Source organism: Carassius carassius, chromosome 6, assembly GCF_963082965.1.
Source record: "Carassius carassius chromosome 6, fCarCar2.1, whole genome shotgun sequence".
Taxonomy (NCBI): domain Eukaryota; kingdom Metazoa; phylum Chordata; class Actinopteri; order Cypriniformes; family Cyprinidae; genus Carassius; species Carassius carassius.
The window spans coordinates 32,247,740-32,269,979 of NC_081760.1; the positions used below are offsets into that span (position 1 = coordinate 32,247,740).

Here is a 22,240-nt window from a genome sequence, read left to right on the forward strand (position 1 = left end):
TTATATTCATTAAGGCGGTCAACGTGGATTGATGTGTTTATTTATAACATTGGGTTGAATTGCCTCCATAAGTGTGTAACAGGTCGAATATGTATTTCCACTTGCTAAAGTTATTTTCATGTATGGCCCCTTTAATTGCACTCTCCGCCCAGATCTGGTAGAATTATGAACTGGTTCCGGTAGAGTCATTTAGACTCGCGCCAGTCGAGAGTAAGAATGGCCGCGGTGAGTGAGTGCTCCGTGTATTAAATATATTTGAGTAATTATATAACCATTTTAGGGGATAATACTGAGTTATACGTGTGTTTAGAAGTATGTTGTATGATTTGGGTTTGTGTCACTGTTATATGTATTGTAATATCAAGTTTAATGTTCACTTCCAATAGAATGCACGAGGGTGATTGCTGAAACTGATCACCGCTGTTGTATATTCACTGTCAACAGGTACAGACCAGTTTCAAATATGTTATTAATTGCTGTTTATTATGTAGTAGTTTATGTAAAAGAGTCATTTAGACTCGCGCCAGTCGAGAGTAAGAATGGCCGCGAATGCACGAGGGTGATTGCTGAAACTGATCACCGCTGTTGTATATTCACTGTCAACAGAATAAACATCTTAAAGTGCGATTTGCTGTCCATCTGATCTCAACACAACACAACGCAGAGACAACACTGTTACAATGGTGCCGTGACCGTGACTCTGGAAACAGCGTGGTGGGTCGTCTGGTCGGAGATTTCCGGAGGAGTTCGTGCCGTGGGTGACGAGAGTTTTCGCGCCGGAGCTGTTTGCTGCAATACCGTTTTTGTCCACAAGGTGGAGTGAAGGAACACGTTTCACTGCAGAGAGGAACAAAGTTCTGGTATTGTGGTATCCATTTGAAGGCAACATTCGCTTATTTGACAATACTAGCCGTTGAAGATTAACCTTTGAGGAATATATATATATAAAAAAAAAAAAAAAAAAAAAAAAAAATTACGTATATATTTTTTTTGTTTTGTTTTTTGACTGGGTTATTGAAAAGTACTATTGGGGAGACTGAAAATCAACAAATTCATTTTGACTGAACTTTGGACTCTGAATTTTATGAAAGTGCTTTTCTGAAATTTTGAAATAATACAATTACATATTTATGTTAAAAAAAAGGGTAGAATTATTTTTTTTCTCTTCCTTTTGTTTGAGTAATATATATATATATATATTTTTTTTTTTTTGTTGTTCATCAGTGCTACTGTCAATATAGGATATGGATTCAGACAACAGTTTTGGAAGGGGTAGAGGTCTATTCATGTTTACTCCTATGCCGTCAGTTGGGAGAGGCAGACTTGATTATACTCCTGTTACATCTACTCCAATGTCTGCCTTAGAGGCTGTGCAAGATGTAAATGTCAATTCAAGTCCTCCACCCCCCCAGTTCAGTGAAGGTGGACTGAAACAACCCAGCTTGAGAGGGGATGAGTCGATGGAATTAATAGTGGGGATGGTAGAGCGAATGGGACGCTCTATTGGGGAGAGCATTGCTTCCTGTTTAGAGTCTAAAGTCTGCAGTTCAAGTAGTGCAGACTCATCTGTTTTGAGCAGAGTTCTAAAATCTGAAATCAAGGAACCTGTTTGTTTTAGGGGTGATCGAGCTGAGCCGTACACTGTACATGAGTGGGAAGCCATAGTGCTGTCATATTTGCGCAAGATAGGGACGCCTATCGAAGAACAAGCTGATGAAGTCCTAAGTAGGCTTTTGGGGCGGGCTCGTGAAGTTGTGAGGGTGGGCTTGCGTAGTAACCCTTCAATTGATTTGTGCAAAGGCCCGAGTCCTATTTTTGATTTGTTGAAACAACATTTCAGTGACACAGCTTTTTCTAGCATGCCATTAGCTGATTTTTATGGCACACTTCCACACGCTGGTGAGGATCCCTTTGACTATTGGCTGAGGCTGAATAGGGCCATGGATATGGCTGAGGACTGTTTAAAGAGACAGGACAAGAAGATTGACAATCTATCCAATGAGCTCACAGTAATGTTTATCAGACATTGTCCTGACCCTGAGCTTTCCCTTATATTCAAATGCAGGCCTTTGGAACAATGGACGGCGGCTGATGTTCATGCACGTTTGGAGGAGTATGGAAGAGAGAGACGATGTGGCTCTGTTTCTAGAGCGTCCCCGGCCATTTCTCTTTTGAAACAGGAAGTTGCTGTCCAGCCTCCTGAAACAAAGGTTAGCAAAGCTGCTAAACCTGAGGCTGTTTTATGTCAAACTCAGCCTACAGAACCTGTTGAACCAATGGAGCGAATTTTAGCAATGTTGGAACGTGTCTTAGAGCATGGGCAATCAAGTCGTCAGGCTGGCACAGAGCGGCATGCGTTTAAGTCACAGAGAATCAGAGTGAGGCCTACTCTACCATGTGAGGTGTGCGGAGATGTTGGCCACACCACCCATTTTCACTGCAGAGCAAATCATCTGTGTTTTCTTTGTTACAAATCAGGTCATGCACGTGCAGAGTGTCCTAAAGCCAAAGCCTTCACTGCTAGTGTGATGCCTGAGACAGATGCTGTTCCACATACGGGAAACGACTAGGCCTGCATGTGGAGGGGGTGAGTGCAAGGCCTAATGATGACCCCCGATCATTGTTGGATTACAATCAGGAATCTGTATATAAAAGTGTTTGCGAAGAGTGTAGTTCTCAATGTACAGTTGTCTTTCAAAATACTCAGAAACTTCAGCCATATGAAGATCTCTTCTACACTTCAGTGATTATTGGTGGAAAGGTAGAGGCAAGAGCAATGCTTGACACTGGATCAATGGCTTGCACCATGAGCTCCAAGATCTTACCTCAATTGCTGAGTACTGGTGTGTTGTGAAACCTTTCACTTGCCCCGACAGATGTTGTTTTGGTTGGATGTGGAGGCACCAGAACTAACCCTTTAGGAGTGTGCGAGCTGGATATGAATGTTTACGGCTGTCATGTCACTGTTCCAACTTTGGTAGTCAAAGGCCAGGGTGATGATCTTATCCTAGGCAGTAATCTCTTGAAACATTTGATTCTTCAGCTGAGAGGTTCTTCAGAGTTTTTAATAAGTGCGTCTGAACGTGAGTGTGATATCAATGAGCAAAGCAAGTTACTTGATTTACTAGCCAATGTGGAGAAGTGGAGAAATGGTCCTGTCCCTGACCTATTGGGAACGGTAAAGATCAAAAAGGCAGTATCACTTGAACCCATGACTGAAAACCTAGTTTGGGCCAAACTGCAAAGCACTCATGACATCTCAGCTGGCAGTGCTGTCATTTTGGAGCCCAGTAGAGTTAAATCAAGGCCAAGGACAGTGCTGGTCGGGAAAACCGTAGCGTTGATGCGTGAAGATGGATGGGTTCCGCTTAAAGTGATAAACCCTTCAGAGAGAGCAGTGACTTTGAAAAGGAATTCTACACTTGCTGATGCTTTTCCTTGCATGGCTTTGCAGGATTTTGACTGTTCTGAGTTTTCTGATGGTTCCTCATTTGATTTAGAGCAAAAAGTTCAGAGAACAGCTGATGTTTTAACCGACAGACAGGATGAGATGAGTGTAACCGATGCTCTAAGTTTACCAGTCAAATTGGGACCTAACAACTCCTGTTCTGCTGATGACACGGCAGTCTTACACGACTTGGGTTTAACTGACTTGGATGTGGAGTCGTGTGAAGTGTCTGCAGCCTGCAAAACAAAACTGGTGCAGCTTGTCTCTCAGTATCATTCTATCTTTTCCAGACACAAGTTGGACTGTGGAAAAGCAACAGGCTTTGTTCATCGTATCCGCCTGAGTGACGACAAGCCCTTTCGGTTGCCGTATCGACGCCTTGCTCCAAATCAATATGACAAACTTCGGCAAGCTTTGAATGAGATGGAAGAACGTGAGATCATACGAAAATCTAGTAGCGAATTTGCATCACCTCTTGTTCTAGTCTGGAAAAAGTCAGGAGATTTGAGAATATGCACAGACTTTCGTTGGATTAATGCTCGCACAATCAAAGACGCGCATCCCCTTCCCCATCAAGCAGATGCTCTTGCCGCTTTGGGAGGAAATACCTATTTTTCAACCATGGACCTCACATCTGGCTACTATAATGTAGAAGTTCATGAAGATGACCGGAAATACACAGCATTTACATCACCTTTTGGGTTATACGAATATAATCGTTTACCACAGGGACTGTGTAATAGTCCGGCCACTTTCATGCGGATGATGTTGACTATATTCGGGGATCAGAATTTCAACAGTCTATTGTGTTATCTGGATGACGTCCTGGTATTTGCACCCACCGAAGAGCTGGCGCTGGAGCGCTTGGAAATGGTGTTTAAGCGTCTCAAGACTCACAATCTCAAGCTTGCTCCGAAGAAATGTCACCTTTTGCGGAGTTCGGTCAAATTTTTGGGTCACATCATCAGTGCGGATGGTATTGCTACCGATCCAGAAAAAGTCACAGCCATTGCTTCTGTCACTGAGGATGATCTCATGGTTGAGGGTACCAATGTCCCCTGCCAGCAGAAAATACGGTCTTTTCTGGGTATGGTAGTGTTTTACCAGCAGTTTATTGAAGACTGTTCAGCCATTGCTAAACCATTGTTCAGTCTTACAGCTGGAAGAAAGGTTCCTCGTGGAAAATGGAAGCGTCGAATGTGTCAAAGAGAGTTGTCTGCTTCGGATTGGACTGAGGAATGCAGTCGAGCGTTTCACAAATTAAGGCAGGCTTTGCTTGATCAAGTCTTATTGGCTCATCCAAATTTCAATGAAACCTTCCTACTCTCAGTAGATGCTTCTAGTAATGGGCTTGGTGCCGTATTGTCACAGGTTCCTAGCAATGGGACAACAGCCAGGCCGATTGCTTTTGCGAGCAAGTCGCTTACCTATGCTCAGTCGAGATATCCTGCACATAGGTTAGAATTTTATGCCATGAAATGGGCGATTTGTGACAAATTCCATCACTGGCTCAGGGGTCAGAAATTTACTGTCTGGACAGACAACAACCCTTTAACGTACATTCTGTCCAAAGCAAAATTGGATGCTTGTGAACACAGATGGGTTGCTAAACTAGCACCATACCAGTTTGATATTAAGTACATTCCTGGTCCAAAAAACGTAGTTGCTGACGCCCTGAGTCGAGAGCCCTTTGTGCACCCTAGTGTACTCCATCGGCTGACAAGAGTCCCTTATGATAAATTGCTGGCAGAAGCTGCAGCTGTGCGCACAGGCTGTGTCCAAGATGTCTTCCGTTGGTCTACTCACCCCCTTGACAGTTCCTCTGATACTGAAGGAGTGGCCATTGCCTGTCATACAGCTAAAGTTTCCTTACCTGGAACAATGTCAAAGCAGGAAGTGGAAGCTGTTCTGCACTCATGCAGGCATAATGATAACTCCAAGTCACATGCCTTGTTGCTGCCTCACCTTCCACAAGCGATAATGCCGTCAGAATCGCCGGACATTGATGTGCTGTCCCATGATTATCTAATGAAGATACAACAGGATGATAATGTTGTAAAAAGAGTGATTTGCTTTGTTGAGAGAGGACGGAGGCCAAATAGGAGGGAACGAATGAACGAGCCGAAGGCTGTCTTGAGGTTTATGAAACACTGGGGAAACCTGCTGATGAAGAATGGTGTGTTGCATAGGGTTTCAAAGAATAGTTTCACCAAGAAAAAAACTTACCTGTATGTCGTGCCTGAAGCAGTGAAAACCATGGTGTTGAAAGGCATTCACGATCAAGCAGGACACCAAGGTCAGCAGCGGACTCTGTATCTTGCTCGGCAAAGGTTCTTTTGGCTTGGCCTAGAGAAGGATGTGAAGGAGTATGTGAAGTGCTGTCGTCGATGTGTGATCAGCAAGACACCAGAACCGGAGGGTCGTGCACCGTTGGAGAACATCATTACAACAGAGCCCCTTGAACTCGTCTGCATAGACTTTTGGTCAGCGGAGGACTCTGCCAACCGGTCCCTGGATGTTCTTGTTGTTACAGATCACTTCACAAAGATGGCTAATGCCTTCTTGTGCCCTAATCAGTCTGCAAAAGCAGTGGCGCATCAACTGTGGCATAACTACTTCTGTGTTTATGGCTTCCCAGGCCGTGTCCATTCTGATAGAGGAGCCAACTTTGAGAGTGCTCTGATCGCTGAGTTGTTGAATGTCGCTGGAGTCCAAAAATCGAGGACAACTCCATATCACCCAATGGGGAATGGAGCTTGCGAGAGGATGAACAGGACGCTGGGCAATATGATACGTGCTCTGCCTGCGAAGACCAAGCACAAATGGCCGCAAGTACTAAAATCTTTGACTTTTGCGTATAATTGCACCATCCACGAAACCACGGGGTATGCTCCTTTCCTTTTGATGTTTGGGAGGATTCCACGCCTGCCCATTGACCTGGTGTTTGGAACTGTTCTAGACGATCCTGATGTTGGAAACTATGACAATTACGTCCAGGCTCTTCGGAGAGATATGAAGGAGGCAATGTGTGTTGCACAGACATTTGCCAAGAAACAGCTTAAGAGACATGCTGACTTGTACAATAGGAGAGTCAAGGGGGGACCAATTAATGTTGGTGATAGAGTTTTGCTTGCCAACAAGGGAGCACGTGGAAAGCGGAAGCTTGCTGACCTTTGGGAGAATACTGTGTACACTGTTGTTGGTCTTAATGCAGACAGTCATACCTACAGGATTCAGCACAGTGGTACTGGTGTTGTGAAGACTGTACATCGTAACCTTCTGATGCCAGTTAACTTTCTTCCACTTCCTGATGATGACTTGGAAGGTGAGCCATCCGAAAGCCACCTGAGTGGCTCAGAGAGTGTCGATTCTGTGGTTGCTGATGTGTCTGAGGATGCTACCAATTACAGAACACGAGAGTGGGTATCACAGCTACCTTCTGATGATGCAGACTTGGATAATGTGGAGGAAGCTACAGATGTTTTTGAACCAACACGGGCTGTGGATGCCACTCAGGCTAATGAATTAGACCATAATGTGATTGACAGCTCTAACACTACCCAGCTGGGACCAGAGGGTAATGAGGATGTTGAGAGTATGGACAGGAATGTACATAAATCCTCTGCAGAGCAAGTTGATAAATCTGTTTATGTTTCTTTGAGTGTTTCAACGCCTATTGGTGGTTGTTTTGAGGGAAACAATTCAGTGTCAAATATCAGTGTTCATAACTCCCCTGCTGGAAGTTCACTAAGTCGTGTGAGATCCAGAGCTGGTAGATTGTTTAAACCAGTGACGAGATTCATTGAGATAATGAACCAGCAAAAAGTTCTGGGGTAAACATGAGTATGTTGCTTGAGTTTTGTATGTTAACTCATCTTTTTCTTTTCTTTGCTTTCTGGTATACATTTTGCAGTATTAGTTAATGCAAATGTTACTGTGATGTTTATATTGATGTATTTTGGTTATTTTAAGAGATTGTGATCTATTAATTTGAGACTGGAGTGATGTCTCACTGCTGAGCAACTTGTGTGTCCAAATGTAGAAATTGTCATTGTTTAGCTAACATGTAACGGGCATGTTTATCTAAGAGTGTCTAGGGGATTGGCCACCCCTCTTTCCACTTGAATTCCTGTAGGGAATAGTGTTTACACTGAATTGAACTGACAATTTCACGAAATTTTCAACACTTTCTGTGTTTTGTTTTTTTTCTCTTCTCTATTATTAATGTATATGGTTCTTGAGGTTCTGTACCTGATGTAATTTTGGTTATTATTTTGCTATTCTGTGTAGAAGCAAGTGGAATTCAGCAGGGGGGAGTGTAACAGGTCGAATATGTATTTCCACTTGCTAAAGTTATTTTCATGTATGGCCCCTTTAATTGCACTCTCCGCCCAGATCTGGTAGAATTATGAACTGGTTCCGGTAGAGTCATTTAGACTCACGCCAGTCGAGAGTAAGAATGGCCGCGGTGAGTGAGTGCTCCGTGTATTAAATATATTTGAGTAATTATATAACCATTTTAGGGGATAATACTGAGTTATACGTGTGTTTAGAAGTATGTTGTATGATTTGGGTTTGTGTCACTGTTATATGTATTGTAATATCAAGTTTAATGTTCACTTCCAATAGAATGCACGAGGGTGATTGCTGAAACTGATCACCGCTGTTGTATATTCACTGTCAACAGGTACAGACCAGTTTCAAATATGTTATTAATTGCTGTTTATTATGTAGTAGTTTATGTAAAAGAGTCATTTAGACTCGCGCCAGTCGAGAGTAAGAATGGCCGCGAATGCACGAGGGTGATTGCTGAAACTGATCACCGCTGTTGTATATTCACTGTCAACAGAATAAACATCTTAAAGTGTGATTTGCTGTCCATCTGATCTCAACACAACACAACGCAGAGACAACACTGTTACAAGTGCATAAGCCAAAACAATAGTTCATCAGAACCGTGTCTGCCGGCTGCCGATTGATTCAAGAGGGGGTCTAATTACATTAGCTGCTCATTATCAGGACACTGGAGCCTAACGGATGGACTCTATTGATTGCCTGTGCAATTAACGTTAACTCACATTGGTTCTGTCAGGGCCACAGGTGCTCATGTGTGCTTCAAACGGACGCTGGACCTGTAACTCTTCCATCCAGTTGTTCGGCCGATTGGAACCTTGGCGTTCAGCCAGTTAACAATCTAATATTGCTAATGCACATACATTCTCCATTTCAGTTCAGAGAAATGCACCTTGCTTATTTAGGCAAATGCATAATGCACTTTATGGAAAAAAATATATTAACAACATGTTGATATTTTTACAGCAACATATCGGACTTGCTCACAAATGCATCGGAAATCACAGTTCCATATTTTGACACTGTGGAGTTTTTGATGGCATAATGGGAAGGGGCAAGAGGGAATGAGGCCCTAATTCTTAGCACTGAAGGGTAATCTACATATTCACAGATGAATGACTTTAAGTGATGCTACCATATCAAACAGCCTGAAAAAAATGAGCTTCCCTGATCCTCTACAGTGACTCCTGTGCAGCTACAAACTTGTAAATTGCTGGGAAAGTAATGAACAGTTGAGTCCGAAAGTCTTAGGCTACAATAGAAAAAAATAATAATAATAATTTAAACCTTAAAATAAACATAAAATGTTAAAAATGAAACGTTACAATGAAATGTTCTTTGATGTTTTTTGTAACATTCTCAAATCATGCTGGACAACAATACTAAGAATGTTTTCAAAATTTCTGCTCAAATTATTATTATAATGTCATGCTCGATCATGCTCGATAACAATAAGTTCCTTATTTCCACTGGTAGTCTCAGACATCTTGATTTGACAAGGGAATACTGAACATGAAATGATTTGGACTCCACTCCATCAACTTCTGCAAAATTTTCAACTTTGAAATAGAGGCAAGGCAAGGCAAGGAATTTTGAAACAAGTGAATCAAACTAGATGGTATTTGGTAAATGTTAATTAGGTTGTCTGTGAGTCAGGATGCAGTGATTCACCTATCTTCCACAGCTGTGGCTCCCAGCAGGATGAAATCCTTTTCGATGACATCATAAGCTTCAGCCAGTTTCTTGTCACACTCATGCAAACATAGTTTAGCGCTGCTCAGGAGATGGCACGTTTGCTCATACTCCTCATGAGTCAGTTTCTTATAAGCCACACAAAGAGTCCGTAAGCCCTCCTACAGAGCAAAGATTTGAAACAAAAATGTCAGCATTTGTAGTATGCAAAAGCGCATATTGCAAAACATCTCATTTTTTGTTCCATATAAAAAAGAAAGACATACTGGTTTAGAATGACCGGGGTGTTAGTAAATAATAACACAGTTATCATTTGTTGGCAAAATTATCCCTTTGAAATGTAGATTATGAAATGACAAAAAAATTCCCACTAACATTATTTATAAAACACCACTGATAGAACTGTAAGTTTTGGCTCCTTCAGACAGTCTTGAAAACAAAGATTCAATTTTGTCTGTCTCTACAGAAACCTTTTTCACTACGGCTACCAGAGTCATGAATCAGCACAGACGCCAATGCAACCAAACCCTTTCTAAAGTGACGTCATTCCTGACCCAGATCTGTGAGTAACACAATGAAGTAACACAGAGCTGTGTTAATCTGTGACATTAGCTCCATTCCTCATGTCTGAGACCATAATTATATCTTTTTTTCTGCAAATGACTTCATATATTTGTCAAGTTTAAGATAATTATATTCGTTAGATTATAAAGAGCAAACATTAAAATCACTTCTGGGTGCTACAGAGACATTAAACTAATAACGGTTCCCTCTTATGAAAGCTAAGGAGATCAGTGTTGGGCCGTAGTGTGAGAACACATAAATAAAAAAACAACAGATACATTGATTTAGCTCTTTGTATTTTACTCTTTAATTTTCAGTGATGTTTTAGGTTCTTTCCTCTTTCAGCTTACTTTGAGGATGACATCCATGCATAAGAAAAGCTGCATAAGCAAACCCATTTGAGAGGAGCTTTTTCCAATCAAGATCTAGGAAGGTGCTTTTGTGGCTTATAAATAGCTCTGCTAAAATAAGAAAGAAGATGGAGATGTTTCCGATTTTTGCTCACCACAGCATTGTGCTCTACTCGCGCTCTGACCTGCTCCACCTTCCCAGAAACCACCCGTGGGAAAATAGAAGAATCTGCACCTTTACAGAACAAATAGTACTCTCCTAGAACAAACAAACATTTATCAACACAAATAAAGTGTGTTATAAATACAGTTTCTTCAGCTCCACCACATATACATTTATATGTAAAGCAATATTTTTATGTAATTCATTCTTAAAGTCAACATGAATTCAAAATAACCTTTTTGTTAGGGATGTTCATTTTAACAGGTAAAGTGTCAACCGACCGTTAAGAATTTTGACCGATTAATACAATCAGTTAAAGAGTTTAAAAAGTCATTTATTTATTTTCAGTAATTTATCAAATTATTTAAAAAGGTTTGCTGCATTGTTAAAATAGGCAGCGCTACATGTATAATTTTCTTTCTTTTTTTTTGCGAGAAAAAAAAAACATTAATAAGCCTATTAATAAGTCGCATTTTATTATTTCATTCAGAAATAGGCCTAATGGCGACGCAAAATGTTTACAAACGTTATAGTAAACACTGTAAACATGGCTATGCTATTTTAGTTCCCCTCACTCCACAACAAATCCTTTCAATTAACAGTAGCCTATTTAAAAAAGTATCCTATTAGAAGTTATAGCAACATAAACGACAAGCCAGAATGAATTAATTTAGGCTAAAACGAAACTGAAATCAATGTTGGGTCTCTCACAAAATCAACACAAAATCAAATGTTTCCATATTTGCGACGTATTTGAATGCCAAATTATTATTTATTATAGCCTACTTTACTCGAGTTCCAATATCCACGCAGTGTGTTTTATTATGATAATGAACAGGCTGCATTGTCAAAGTATCAACGCTTAACTGTGTGCATGTGGCGCCAGCCTAACAGTGGAAGCAACTTCTCCTTTCAGTCATAAAGATAATCGGAATTGTAAACGGTTTGCCTCTGTGTACATTCACAACAAAATAAATCTTTGTATGTAAAATAAGCCTAAAGAAAAATAGGATGCCGCTTTCTGCCATCTGGTTTCCTTTCGCACAGAACAAAAATTAACCGGAACTCTGTGTTTTTCATTAAATTTTCATTTTCGTAATTTATTATTCAAGTAAAAATATATTTCTTGTATAGGCCTATTTATTCACTATATATAGCGTAGCTTTATTATGTTGTTCTCCTCTCACAGGAGCGCTGCAGGTGCGTGAATTGATATGAAGATCATGTAAATCCTCATGTTCTGTTATTTGCTGCTTTTTGAGCATTTAAAATGAATCCCCAGGAAACAAATATTAGTATTTTTAACAGGACACAGACACTAATCCTTTCTCATTTAACTCAATTCTAATTTAAAATAATCTTGTCGGTTAACGGTTAATAATCGGTTAACGAGCGTCGGTTGTCGGTTAGGAAAAATAACCAAAATGAACATCCCTACTTTTTGTCTTTGAGATTTTTTTTTTCCTGTTCCCCTCTGAAATGTATCATAATACGATAGTAAACATTGTTTCATGGTGACTTTAAATTAGCACATTAGTTATACCGTTTGGCTTTCAATGTATTCAAGAATATACTAATTGCTTTTTATAGATAAGTTATCAGGTCAGTTGTGTGTGACTGAATGTATTCAGGACTCATACAGATGTTTAAATCTTGCTCTCATTTGTATGCTAGTAGCACATTGACCCACTTGCATGACCTGCCCCTTCATTTGGGCACACATAGTGACTTTCAGTGGAATGTGTAACAGTCACTTGCAGTTCCAGATAAGTGCATGTGTGTGTTTACTCAGCAATGCTTTGAAGTCAAAATTATCCTCAGACGTTAGTTAAATCCCTTTGTGGATGTTCTCAGATCAAAATCAAAATCATTCATAAATAATGTGAATTAGGGATGTCAAGCTCATAAATTGTATTACAATTATTACATGACATGCAGATTAATTAAATGAATCACAATGAATTGCACATATCAATATTTGCAGAGATCATTCAAATACATTATATTATTGTAGCAAAATAAAACATTGATTAGACATCATTAAACATAACTCTCAATCAATAAAGAATTAAATTGATTAATAAAATGAAAAATTAACTGTAGTATTCTTTTAGCACATTTTCAATACTTAATCACACTCATTTAAATTTCCAAGTAAATATTTGTGTGTGTGTGTGTGTGTGTGTGTGTGTGTGCCTACTCAATTTTGGGGATAAATTTGTGGAAGTCAATTAAATCTGACAAAAATAACCTTTTGGGGGGTGTCCATATTTGGAAAAAAGCAAAGTAAATATATTCTAAATATATTTTTTATAATGCATAATGTTAGGTGTGGGTAAGGGTTATTTATAACTAACTCTGTAAAAGATCAATAGATGTCTATTGAATATCTTCATTTAGATAGCTAAGTAAATGTGTGTGAGTGTGTTCATCCTACCTGAGCTCGATCTTACAATAACACTCATTCTCCTCCTCACTGAATCAAAGTTCAACACCTCCAACAGCTCAAATCTGTGAAGAATAAACACAAATGCACACATAAAGACAATGTTTCAATTCTTTAGATTTAAAAGGTTAATGGATCTACAATTTGCTACTGGTCCTTTGGGATACATCTTTATCACAGACAGACAGAATTTTTATGTGACTGGACTCATTTTTGTGTGTGCTGACCCTCATGTTCTCAGCTGTAGGACAGTGTGTAGCTGCACTAATTATGGCTGGTCCTTGTCCTTCAAGGACACACACACACACACTTAGTCACTCACTCCATCTCACAAACACCGGTCATTTTACAACATTCCCTAAACAGAGGAACTTTACTGCTTCCAACAACATCCTGTATATTGGTGTATAACTTTAAAAAACACACAATTACATTAATATGAAAACCTGCTGAGTAAAAATACACAGATGATTACTGATTAGGCTGAGCAAACTGTACCTTTGCTGAGGTTTCTTTCTCACACGGCATGTGGCAAAATACACAGTGTGACAAGAAAATGAAAGCCGCAGTCACCACAGGAGGTGTAAACAGCCTGCTAGTGGTCTGGTATGAAACTAAAAGCTTGATATATATATGTGTGTGTGTGTGTGTGTGTGTTCTATTCATTTTTCATTTTTCACTATTAAATTTTTCTGTTTATTTTATTATTATTATAAAAAAAAATACAATTAACAATTATTTAAAAAAAATATATTTTATTTTAATTTTACCTTTATAAATGTTTTATTTTAATTAAACAATATTATTAAATAATTTATGATAATAATCTATATTTAACATATTAATACATGTAGTTTCATTATTTATTTATTTTCTAACTATACTATAAAGATTTTTTTAAAGTGTAGCAAGTAAGATTGTGGGTAAAACCACTTTTTCAGACTGATAGACCAGCTAACTGTCCAAAAATGCTGCTAGTTTCCTGTTGGTCATTGCGCTCATGCTGTTTTCCAGATGGCTCACCTCTCCATCTCTTCCTCTCTGTTAAGGATCTCCATGTGACTGTCCTTCAGACGGAGATAAGTGAAGCCCAACCTGAACAGGTGAGAGAACAGGAAAGCAAACTTAGATTGTTATTGTGATGAAGGGTTAGGGTTAGATATAACAGTATGTACAGCAAAATATAAAAAGGTTTGGACAGTCTTGGCACTAAAATGAAATATACAAATGAAAAAAAAATTATATAGTGAGAGTGCTATGTCATCCCAAAATAAGACACAGTGTGACAAAACCTGGAGGCTAAAGTATAAATGATTGTGGGTCTGTGTGAGTGTGTTTATGTATGTATGTATTGCCTTTTCATGCCCTCCACCAGTGCAACCTCATCTGGAGAGGAGGAGATGTAGAAGGAGGTGGATTTGCCCTGATGGATTCCTCTCTTAATGCCATCCACTGTCTCCTCTTCCTTCACCTGGACTGTGTGACAGAGGCACAGTGCACGGAAAAACAGCTCCTCTCGCTCCTGATGAGACACACATATACACGTTTGCACTGAAATCCAGCACACAAAACTAATTCAGCTGTGAATTTGCTCCACAATATTTACGCTTCATTCTTAAAGCAAAAAGACTTTTTAAAACAGTAAAATATTACATTTATTAATAGTATGTAATGGCATGAGACAGTTCAAGCATCACACACACACTATTTCCCTTTACTAAAGAGCGAGTCGTCTCAGTGGAACAGAATCATTCATCTGATTCCTCACACACCAGAAGAAAGGAAGACAGAGAGACTAACGAAAAGAGATTAAGTGACAGAGACAGGGAGACAAAAGGACAGAGAGAGGCTATCTGTGTCTAACTCTGAACAAAATGCAGTCAATACTCATGTATCCAGTAAATATTTGGATACTTTTGATATAAGCAGGCATTAAAAATCTCAACAGTGAACTCTGATATTTCACTTTATTATGCACATGCATGCAATATCATTCATACAGAAACTATTTTTGAATGGACAAACTTTTTTCTAAAATTTATTGTAAAATAAGTTATTCATAAAAATCACATTCAAAAACAACTGACGAGATTTCATGGGAAATTTAACAAGTTAACAAATTCTTTAATAGATGCTTTAGCTAATCTGCTAAATTAATGTGTCACGTTGCTCTAAGCTCATTTATCAAAGATAAAATTAGAATCCATCCATCATTCTACCCATCCACGGCAAAAATATTCATGCAAAAACTTGCCTTTGTGACGATATGATTTATCTGTGCAATGAAACATAACTCTCAGCTCATAATAACACGTTCATTCTCTCATTGACCAAAAGGTTTTAATTATAGCTTCTTTATCTTCTTTTATCAAATGTATCCAGTGGCCCAAAATCTATCTAGAGACTTAAGTCACACTTGATGAAATGTCCGAGTATTAGACAAAAACATGAATTTATCAATTATTTAAAAAAAAAAAAAAGGGAACTTGTATATAATAAATAAGTGTTTTCTATTTGAACATATTTTAAGATGTAATTTATTAATGTGATGGTAAAGCTGAATATTAATCATCATTACTCCAGTCTTCAGTGTCACAGGATCCTTCAGAGATCTTTCTGATATGCTGATCTGCTGCTCCAGAAACATTTTATTATCATTGTTCTGCTGCTAAATAATTTTGTGAAGACCATGGTACATTTCTTTTCTCAAAATCAAAGGGATTGTAGTTATTTCAAATAGAAGACATTTGTAAGATTATAAAATTATTTCCTGTCACTGACCCCAAATCAAAATATATGACAGCGGTTATGGAAATACAAACAACAAGCTCACCTTTCCATCTATGCCCGGAGAGGAGTCGATCATGTCCATTTCGGCAGCTCCAGGTAAGATCTGCCCGTTACAGATGGCATGTGGCACATAAACATGCCCATCCACACAACACTCCCTCAACTCCATGTTATTTTCAGTCAAAGTGCCAGTCTTGTCTGTGAAGACATATTCCACCTGTGATAGAAAAAGAAGAGAGACAGTGAACCAGTAATAACCCAGGCAGCAGTTTTGGAGTGGCATGAAAAGGTTTCCTACCTGTCCAAGTTCTTCATTAAGATCTGAGGTATTGACAAGCGGCCTCTCTCCGAGCTCCTCATCAAACATGTCATCGTCCCACAGGATGAAGTACGAGCCAAGGAACTTCTGCATCTCCACAGTCACATACATGGACACAGGAATGATGTAGTTGAACAGAACCATGAAGGCGAGGAAATCTGTGAATGCCCGGATTAACTGAAGGGAAAAAATGCAGAGAATCAGTAGTGTGAGTTTGTGCAATTGTTTTGATTTGATTGTATTAATGATATAATATGACAGCATAAAATATAGTTTGGAATAATTAAGACTTTTAATGTTTTTGAAAGATGTCTCTTATGCTCACTGAGGCTGCATTTTAATATATTTTAAAACATTATTATTATTATTATAAAGTAATTATTCCTGTGATGCAAAGCTGAATTCACATTCAGTGGCTCATAATTCTTTTAGAAAATAATGGGTCCTATAATACACCCGGCGCAATGCGACGCAAGGCGCAGCGCAAGTGTTTGCTAGTTTTAGTCCGGCGCCGTTCGCATTTTCCCATCCAGCACCACGTCGTTTAATTAGAAAATGCATTTGTGCTCATTTTTGCGTCCATGGGCGTGCTGGTCTAAAAAAGAGGTGTGTTCAGGCGCATTGCTGACGCATTCCTATTTTAAGGAGCTGAAAATAGACTGCGCCATAGACCAACTCAAACCTGGTTTAAAGTCTGGCGCAATGTTTTTTCTTTGTTATTTAAAGAGCGTACACGTTGCTTATTAAATACAGGGACGCACAGCAGCACACAAACATGCCAGATATTAAAAATTAAAGGATTGCAATGCATAAGATTTTTTTTTTGTAGGCTAAATATATATATATATATATATATATATATATATATATATATATAAATGCCTACATGTCATAATGGATAGTCATCGCATGCATCAAAATTAGGCTATCTATTTGCAGCTCCGTTTCATCTCGGAGACGTGTTCTGTCTTTGCGCTTACCAAATTCAGCCGTGTAAATAGCAAATCCGTCATGGCACGAGCGCAACTGGCTCTTAAAGGGAATGGAAGATGAGACTCTGATTGGTTTATTGCATGTTACGCCCAAAAAACACCCATTACTCATTAAGAGGATAGGGACAACCCGTTTAGACCATGCGGCGGGCTCGCCAACCGTTTTTCCGACGTAAAAATAGCAAAAGTGGATATGGACATGCCCTGAGTGCGCATGCGCCGTGCGCTATACACTTTGCGCTTAGATCGTTAAAATAGAGCCCAATATGTTGATTGGCTGTTCAAGAAACAGTTAGTATATAAATGTAGTACCAAATGTATACATTTGAATAAAAACATTTATATAATAAAATATTTAATAAAAACAAATATATAAATATTTAATAAAACAGTTTTTCACTCAACAGAATTTGTCACTCTGAAAAAGCTAAATTACTTTTTCATTTTGAATAATACATTTTTTTATAAAATAAAACAATACATATAAACCAAATATAAAAGTAATAATACATTATAAAAAATTAAATGTAAAAATTTTTATAAAAAATTTAATAAAATAAATAAATAAACTATTATAATAATAAGCATTGTTTTATAGCACGTACTACATGCCGTTGCCTCTCAGTCTCAGTTTTCTGGTTGTACCACGGCTCATCTCGGTTAGGGTTGGCCTGCCAGACATACTTCAGGACAGTATTGATCAGAGCTTTACTGATCAGAATGCAGAGGTACACGATCAGGTAGGCGTTCATAGACCTGCAGGACAAAAAGTGATTAAATAATCCCAGACTGAGCATAATAATTTTTGGACCTAATGGCAAAGACACATATCATACATCAGGGTGACAAGATCTAACCGCAGTAACTTTCCCTGAGGGTCTCTGAGATTAATCACTCGTATCCTTTTTCAGAAAAAAAAAGATGTATTTTGTCCTAATGGCATCTATAATATAAAATCAAAGTAAAAAAATATATTAAAAAATCTACATTAATTTGATTGAAAAAGTCAATGTTATCTGAACTCTGAAAGCATTTTTTCGTAAAGGCTGCATCTATCTGTCTGACAGAATTCTCAGCGAGACACATGTGAGTGCAACTTGATACAATTCGTGACATCAAATACAGAAACCCGCAATTTGCTTTACAAACAGCACACTAAATGCATTACCCTGTACATGCTGGCAGCAAAGTAAACTGATCGAAAGCCTATCACCGTGTCTTACTTTTCAACAGCGGAGCGTTTCTGAGACTTGGACTGGTAGTTGAGGGCCATCTTGGTTTCCATACCCGTATAGATGGCCACAGCTAGAGAAACAAGAAAGGATGAAGAGCATTTTGAGATTATAATTCCCCTCTATGACCATCTCTGTACAGCCTCTTTGATGCTTTGATAACGTAAAAGCCATTGTTACATAACTGAGCTCTTTTTGTTCTACTGTACGGTGCCATTATGTCACAATGGTTCTGCTGTAACAAAGTTAAACATCTTCACGTGCATAATGTGACATTCATCTCTCGCTCTTGAAATTAAGAACTTCTTTCAGATCTCACAAGTCTCAGTGACTCATTTTAATTACAGTGGGAACAGAGTGACAGAACGACTCAATCAGCAACTCTCCTCTCTCGTTCTCCTGCCCTTCCTATTGCCTCCAAAAAATCACATAAGCATTGTACCAGGTTATAGTGATGGATCTTAGCATCACTGACATCAGTACCTTTAGACTGAGCTCTAAAATGGACTGCAAATATAAATAATGTGTATGTGCATGAATGAAATGAAAATATGAAGTGTTATAGTGTTATTTATTACCATGTATGTATTCTGTGTTTTTCAGTGTGGCTCCACGCAGCAGCAAGTTCTCAGAACCCAGGGGTCTAAAATAATCAAACAGATCAAATGCAGCATTACAAACATGAAAGATTTATGCTCACATCTTTTTACAGTGTGTACTATATGTATTGTACTGCAGATTCATCTGTCACACTGCAGGACTATTTTAAAGGGGTCATGAACTGCCTTTGTTTTTTATTTTGCACTGTTCTCTATGGTCTACTTGTAATGTTATTAAGATTTTTACATCAAGATTTTAAACCTCCCTCATTGGAACGCTCTGTTTGAATAGGCATGGTGGATTATAGCCTCAGAAGTAAACGCCCACTGCTATGATTGGCTAACAGTTGTGTATGTTTGCCAACTGCCTCCTTCACAGATGGATGCTGCTGTGATTAAAAATGCACAAATACTCAGTACATATCAAACGATCTGTAATTTTTGGTAAGAATCAGTATTGAATAAGAGGCTTGTTCTATGTAAATGATAAAGTGTCCCTCCTGAATTCAATCTTGCACACACTGGCCTTCACACTTAATTAAGAGTCAATTTCCTGAGCATAGATTTACCTTGCGATGGGCTCATTTCGATCCAAATAAATATTGATGCGTCCCACAAATCTACAGCAGAAGAGGAGGAAAAGAAGAAATTAATGTCTAGTCTGGGCTCTATATCAATGTGTGAGTGTGTGTGTGTGTGATTAAGTGGGATCCCTGGAGTGTGTGGCATGCTGTTGTGCCAGTCCAACCATAGTTCTATGCATAGTGAGTGTTTGTAAGAGAAAGCATTTGTTTATGTGTTTACTGCTGATATACGTGTGTATCACTCACTTGTACAGGTCTGGCTGAGGTTGTTCGCATTCTATCGTAGCGTGCAGTGTTTCCACCTCCTCCGCTGTGTTGAATGCCTTTGTGTCCTGAACTGCATAATAGGTCTTTGTATAGAGAGGAGAGCACAAGAGAAACCTAGTAGGCATTCCAAGGTCAAAACCTCTCACACGCACATTTCTACTCCCTCCCATCTAATAAGAATTACTGCCAGTGTGGTATATAGTCCAGCCAAGACATTTCTGTCACAATATAACAGTTTAGAATAAACCCCTAATTTTAGCTTTTAGGAATACTAACAGTAATATTTGCCCTTCTATAAAATGACCAATCACCTTATGGCTGGACTCTCCATCTAAGCTGGCTGTCGTGACAAAACATGTTCCATCTTCTCTACTGGTGGAGAGCAGTATGAGGTCACAAGGAAATGTCTCATTCTCCTTCACCTGGACAATATCACCCACCTGAAAGGTTGAAAGACAAGAAAGGGTCAAATTCAACATTTGCAGTAACCGTTTGTATCGAATGACAACCTGAAGAAACCAAAAGTGAGAATATTGTATATTGTGTTGTAGTTTTATAAGTAGGAAAAAGTTAGTTAAAATCTCTCTTGGTTTATAAAAAATAACAATAATCATCTTCATAAATCTACATAAATGAAAATCCTGATCCTGGTAGCTGTTCCTGCTGGCCATTCTGCATGTGTTGTGTAACGGATTACACATGCTGACAGGATTATCAGTAGGAAAAGCTATAATGGTAAGTATTCAAGCACATTCTCTCTTTATCATCACAGCTTCCAGTGTTTTTCACTGGGCTTTTTTAAAATTGTATATAAAATGCTATATTCTATATTGAAAGAATTAGAGAGCAATCATTTCAAAATTAAATAACAAAAGATTTCCAGTGCATTGTGGGTCATGTGTGCACACTTTCATTCTGCTTGTTGACATACCAACATTCTGTTTCTAAACATCATATGGCTGTGTAAGCATAAAAAAAATTCTTACATAAAAAAACTTTTATTTATTTATTTCTCTAAGAATAGTAACAATAAGAATAAAAAAAAAAACATTTTCAGAACTGAAGTACGGAGCCCCGCACATGACACGCAGGAAAAAATATAAGGCTAAATCGTGTGCATGATTTACTAATTCGTTCCCTCAATGTACTAAAACGTGCACACGATTACTATAGCGTTCCCTCGATTTTCTAATTCGTTCCCTCGATTTACTATTGCGTTCACTCGATTTATTAATTGTGCGCACGATTTACTAATTCGTTCCCTCAATGTACTAAAATGTGCACACGATTACTATAGCGTTCCCTCAATTTATTAATTAGTTCCCTCGATTTACTATTGCGTTCACTCGATTTATAAATTGTGCGCATGATTTACTAATTCATCCCTCGATTTGCTAAATCGTGCGCACGATTACTATAGCGTTCCCTCAATTTATTAATTAGTTCCCTCAATTTACTATTGCGTTCACTCGATTTATAAATTGTGCACACGATTTACTAATTCATTTAGCAAATCGAGCGAACGCAATAGTAAATTGAGGGAATGCAATAGTAATCGCGTGCACGTTTTAGTAAATTGAGGGGACGAATTAGTAAATCGTGTGCACAATTTATTTATTTTTACTTGCATGTCATATGCGGGGCATGTCAAGTGTATTTTTTTTGCATTAAAATATTTTCACCTATGCCAGGTTCATTTGCATAGATATTAAGCCATTTATAAGTTGATTTCCAAAAATCTCTTAATTTCCAAAAATTAAGAGAACTGTTCAAGGAAACCTTTTTTTTTAATTTTTCAAATCCATGTGGTGGTGCTAATGGCACAATTCACTAATCTATATGTTGTCAGCTCCAGATTTTATACTCATTCTATGTGCTCACGCACCTGTAGCTTTTGACTCTGTTTGCGTTCAACTTTGCCACGCTGGATGACGTGGACTGGACACTGGTTTACAGCATTGTCCGCTTTGTGCCTGATCCAGTCCTCATAGCCCTGCAGAGATTTAGAGGTACAACCAGTGAAGGAGTGACTTTACAATAATGACACCTACTAGAGAGGAAAGTTAGGGGTCTTTTCTCACCTGTTTAATGGCTGTGACAGTGATGACAAAGAAAAGAGGCAGACCGCTGGTCATAGGACTGGTAGGTGTGTCAATGATCAGCTACAGAGAAAGATCACACATCATGCTGTCACAGAAAGGTCAGCTCCTGCTAATATGACAATTTCCATAAGCGACACCATCACAAACCTGCACTAGAAAGATGATCAGAAAATAGAAATTGGCGATTCTTCTGAACTGTTCAAAGAGATTCTTCGGTATGAAATTCCAGAAAGTATACTGTGGAGGAAAAGAGATATATGTTAAACAAAACAAAACTTTATCTTTAAAAGAAGCAAAAATGGGCCAATGTTGTAAGAAAAATAAACATAATTTCAAATA

At 38.5% G+C, this 22,240-nt stretch overlaps 1 protein-coding gene across 8 annotated transcripts in view; it reads right to left on the reverse strand.

Annotated features, from left to right (window-relative positions):
- LOC132142656 (phospholipid-transporting ATPase IH-like) overlaps positions 1-22,240 on the reverse strand; it is an 82,864-nt gene that overhangs the window by 18,251 nt on the left and 42,373 nt on the right. For all 8 annotated transcript variants that reach the window (XM_059552693.1, XM_059552692.1, XM_059552690.1 and 5 more), the window contains exons 3-18: positions 22,049-22,138; positions 21,881-21,961; positions 21,685-21,792; positions 20,111-20,239; positions 19,779-19,882; positions 19,518-19,568; positions 18,928-18,992; positions 18,341-18,422; positions 17,723-17,873; positions 16,105-16,302; positions 15,850-16,023; positions 14,372-14,538; positions 14,040-14,111; positions 13,008-13,081; positions 10,563-10,666; positions 9,473-9,654 (exon numbers count right to left, since the gene is read on the reverse strand). In XM_059552693.1, the coding sequence (XP_059408676.1) occupies positions 9,473-9,654; positions 10,563-10,666; positions 13,008-13,081; positions 14,040-14,111; positions 14,372-14,538; positions 15,850-16,023; positions 16,105-16,302; positions 17,723-17,873; positions 18,341-18,422; positions 18,928-18,992; positions 19,518-19,568; positions 19,779-19,882; positions 20,111-20,239; positions 21,685-21,792; positions 21,881-21,961; positions 22,049-22,138 (1,832 nt within the window). The remainder of the gene's footprint in view (positions 1-9,472; positions 9,655-10,562; positions 10,667-13,007; positions 13,082-14,039; positions 14,112-14,371; positions 14,539-15,849; positions 16,024-16,104; positions 16,303-17,722; positions 17,874-18,340; positions 18,423-18,927; positions 18,993-19,517; positions 19,569-19,778; positions 19,883-20,110; positions 20,240-21,684; positions 21,793-21,880; positions 21,962-22,048; positions 22,139-22,240) is intronic.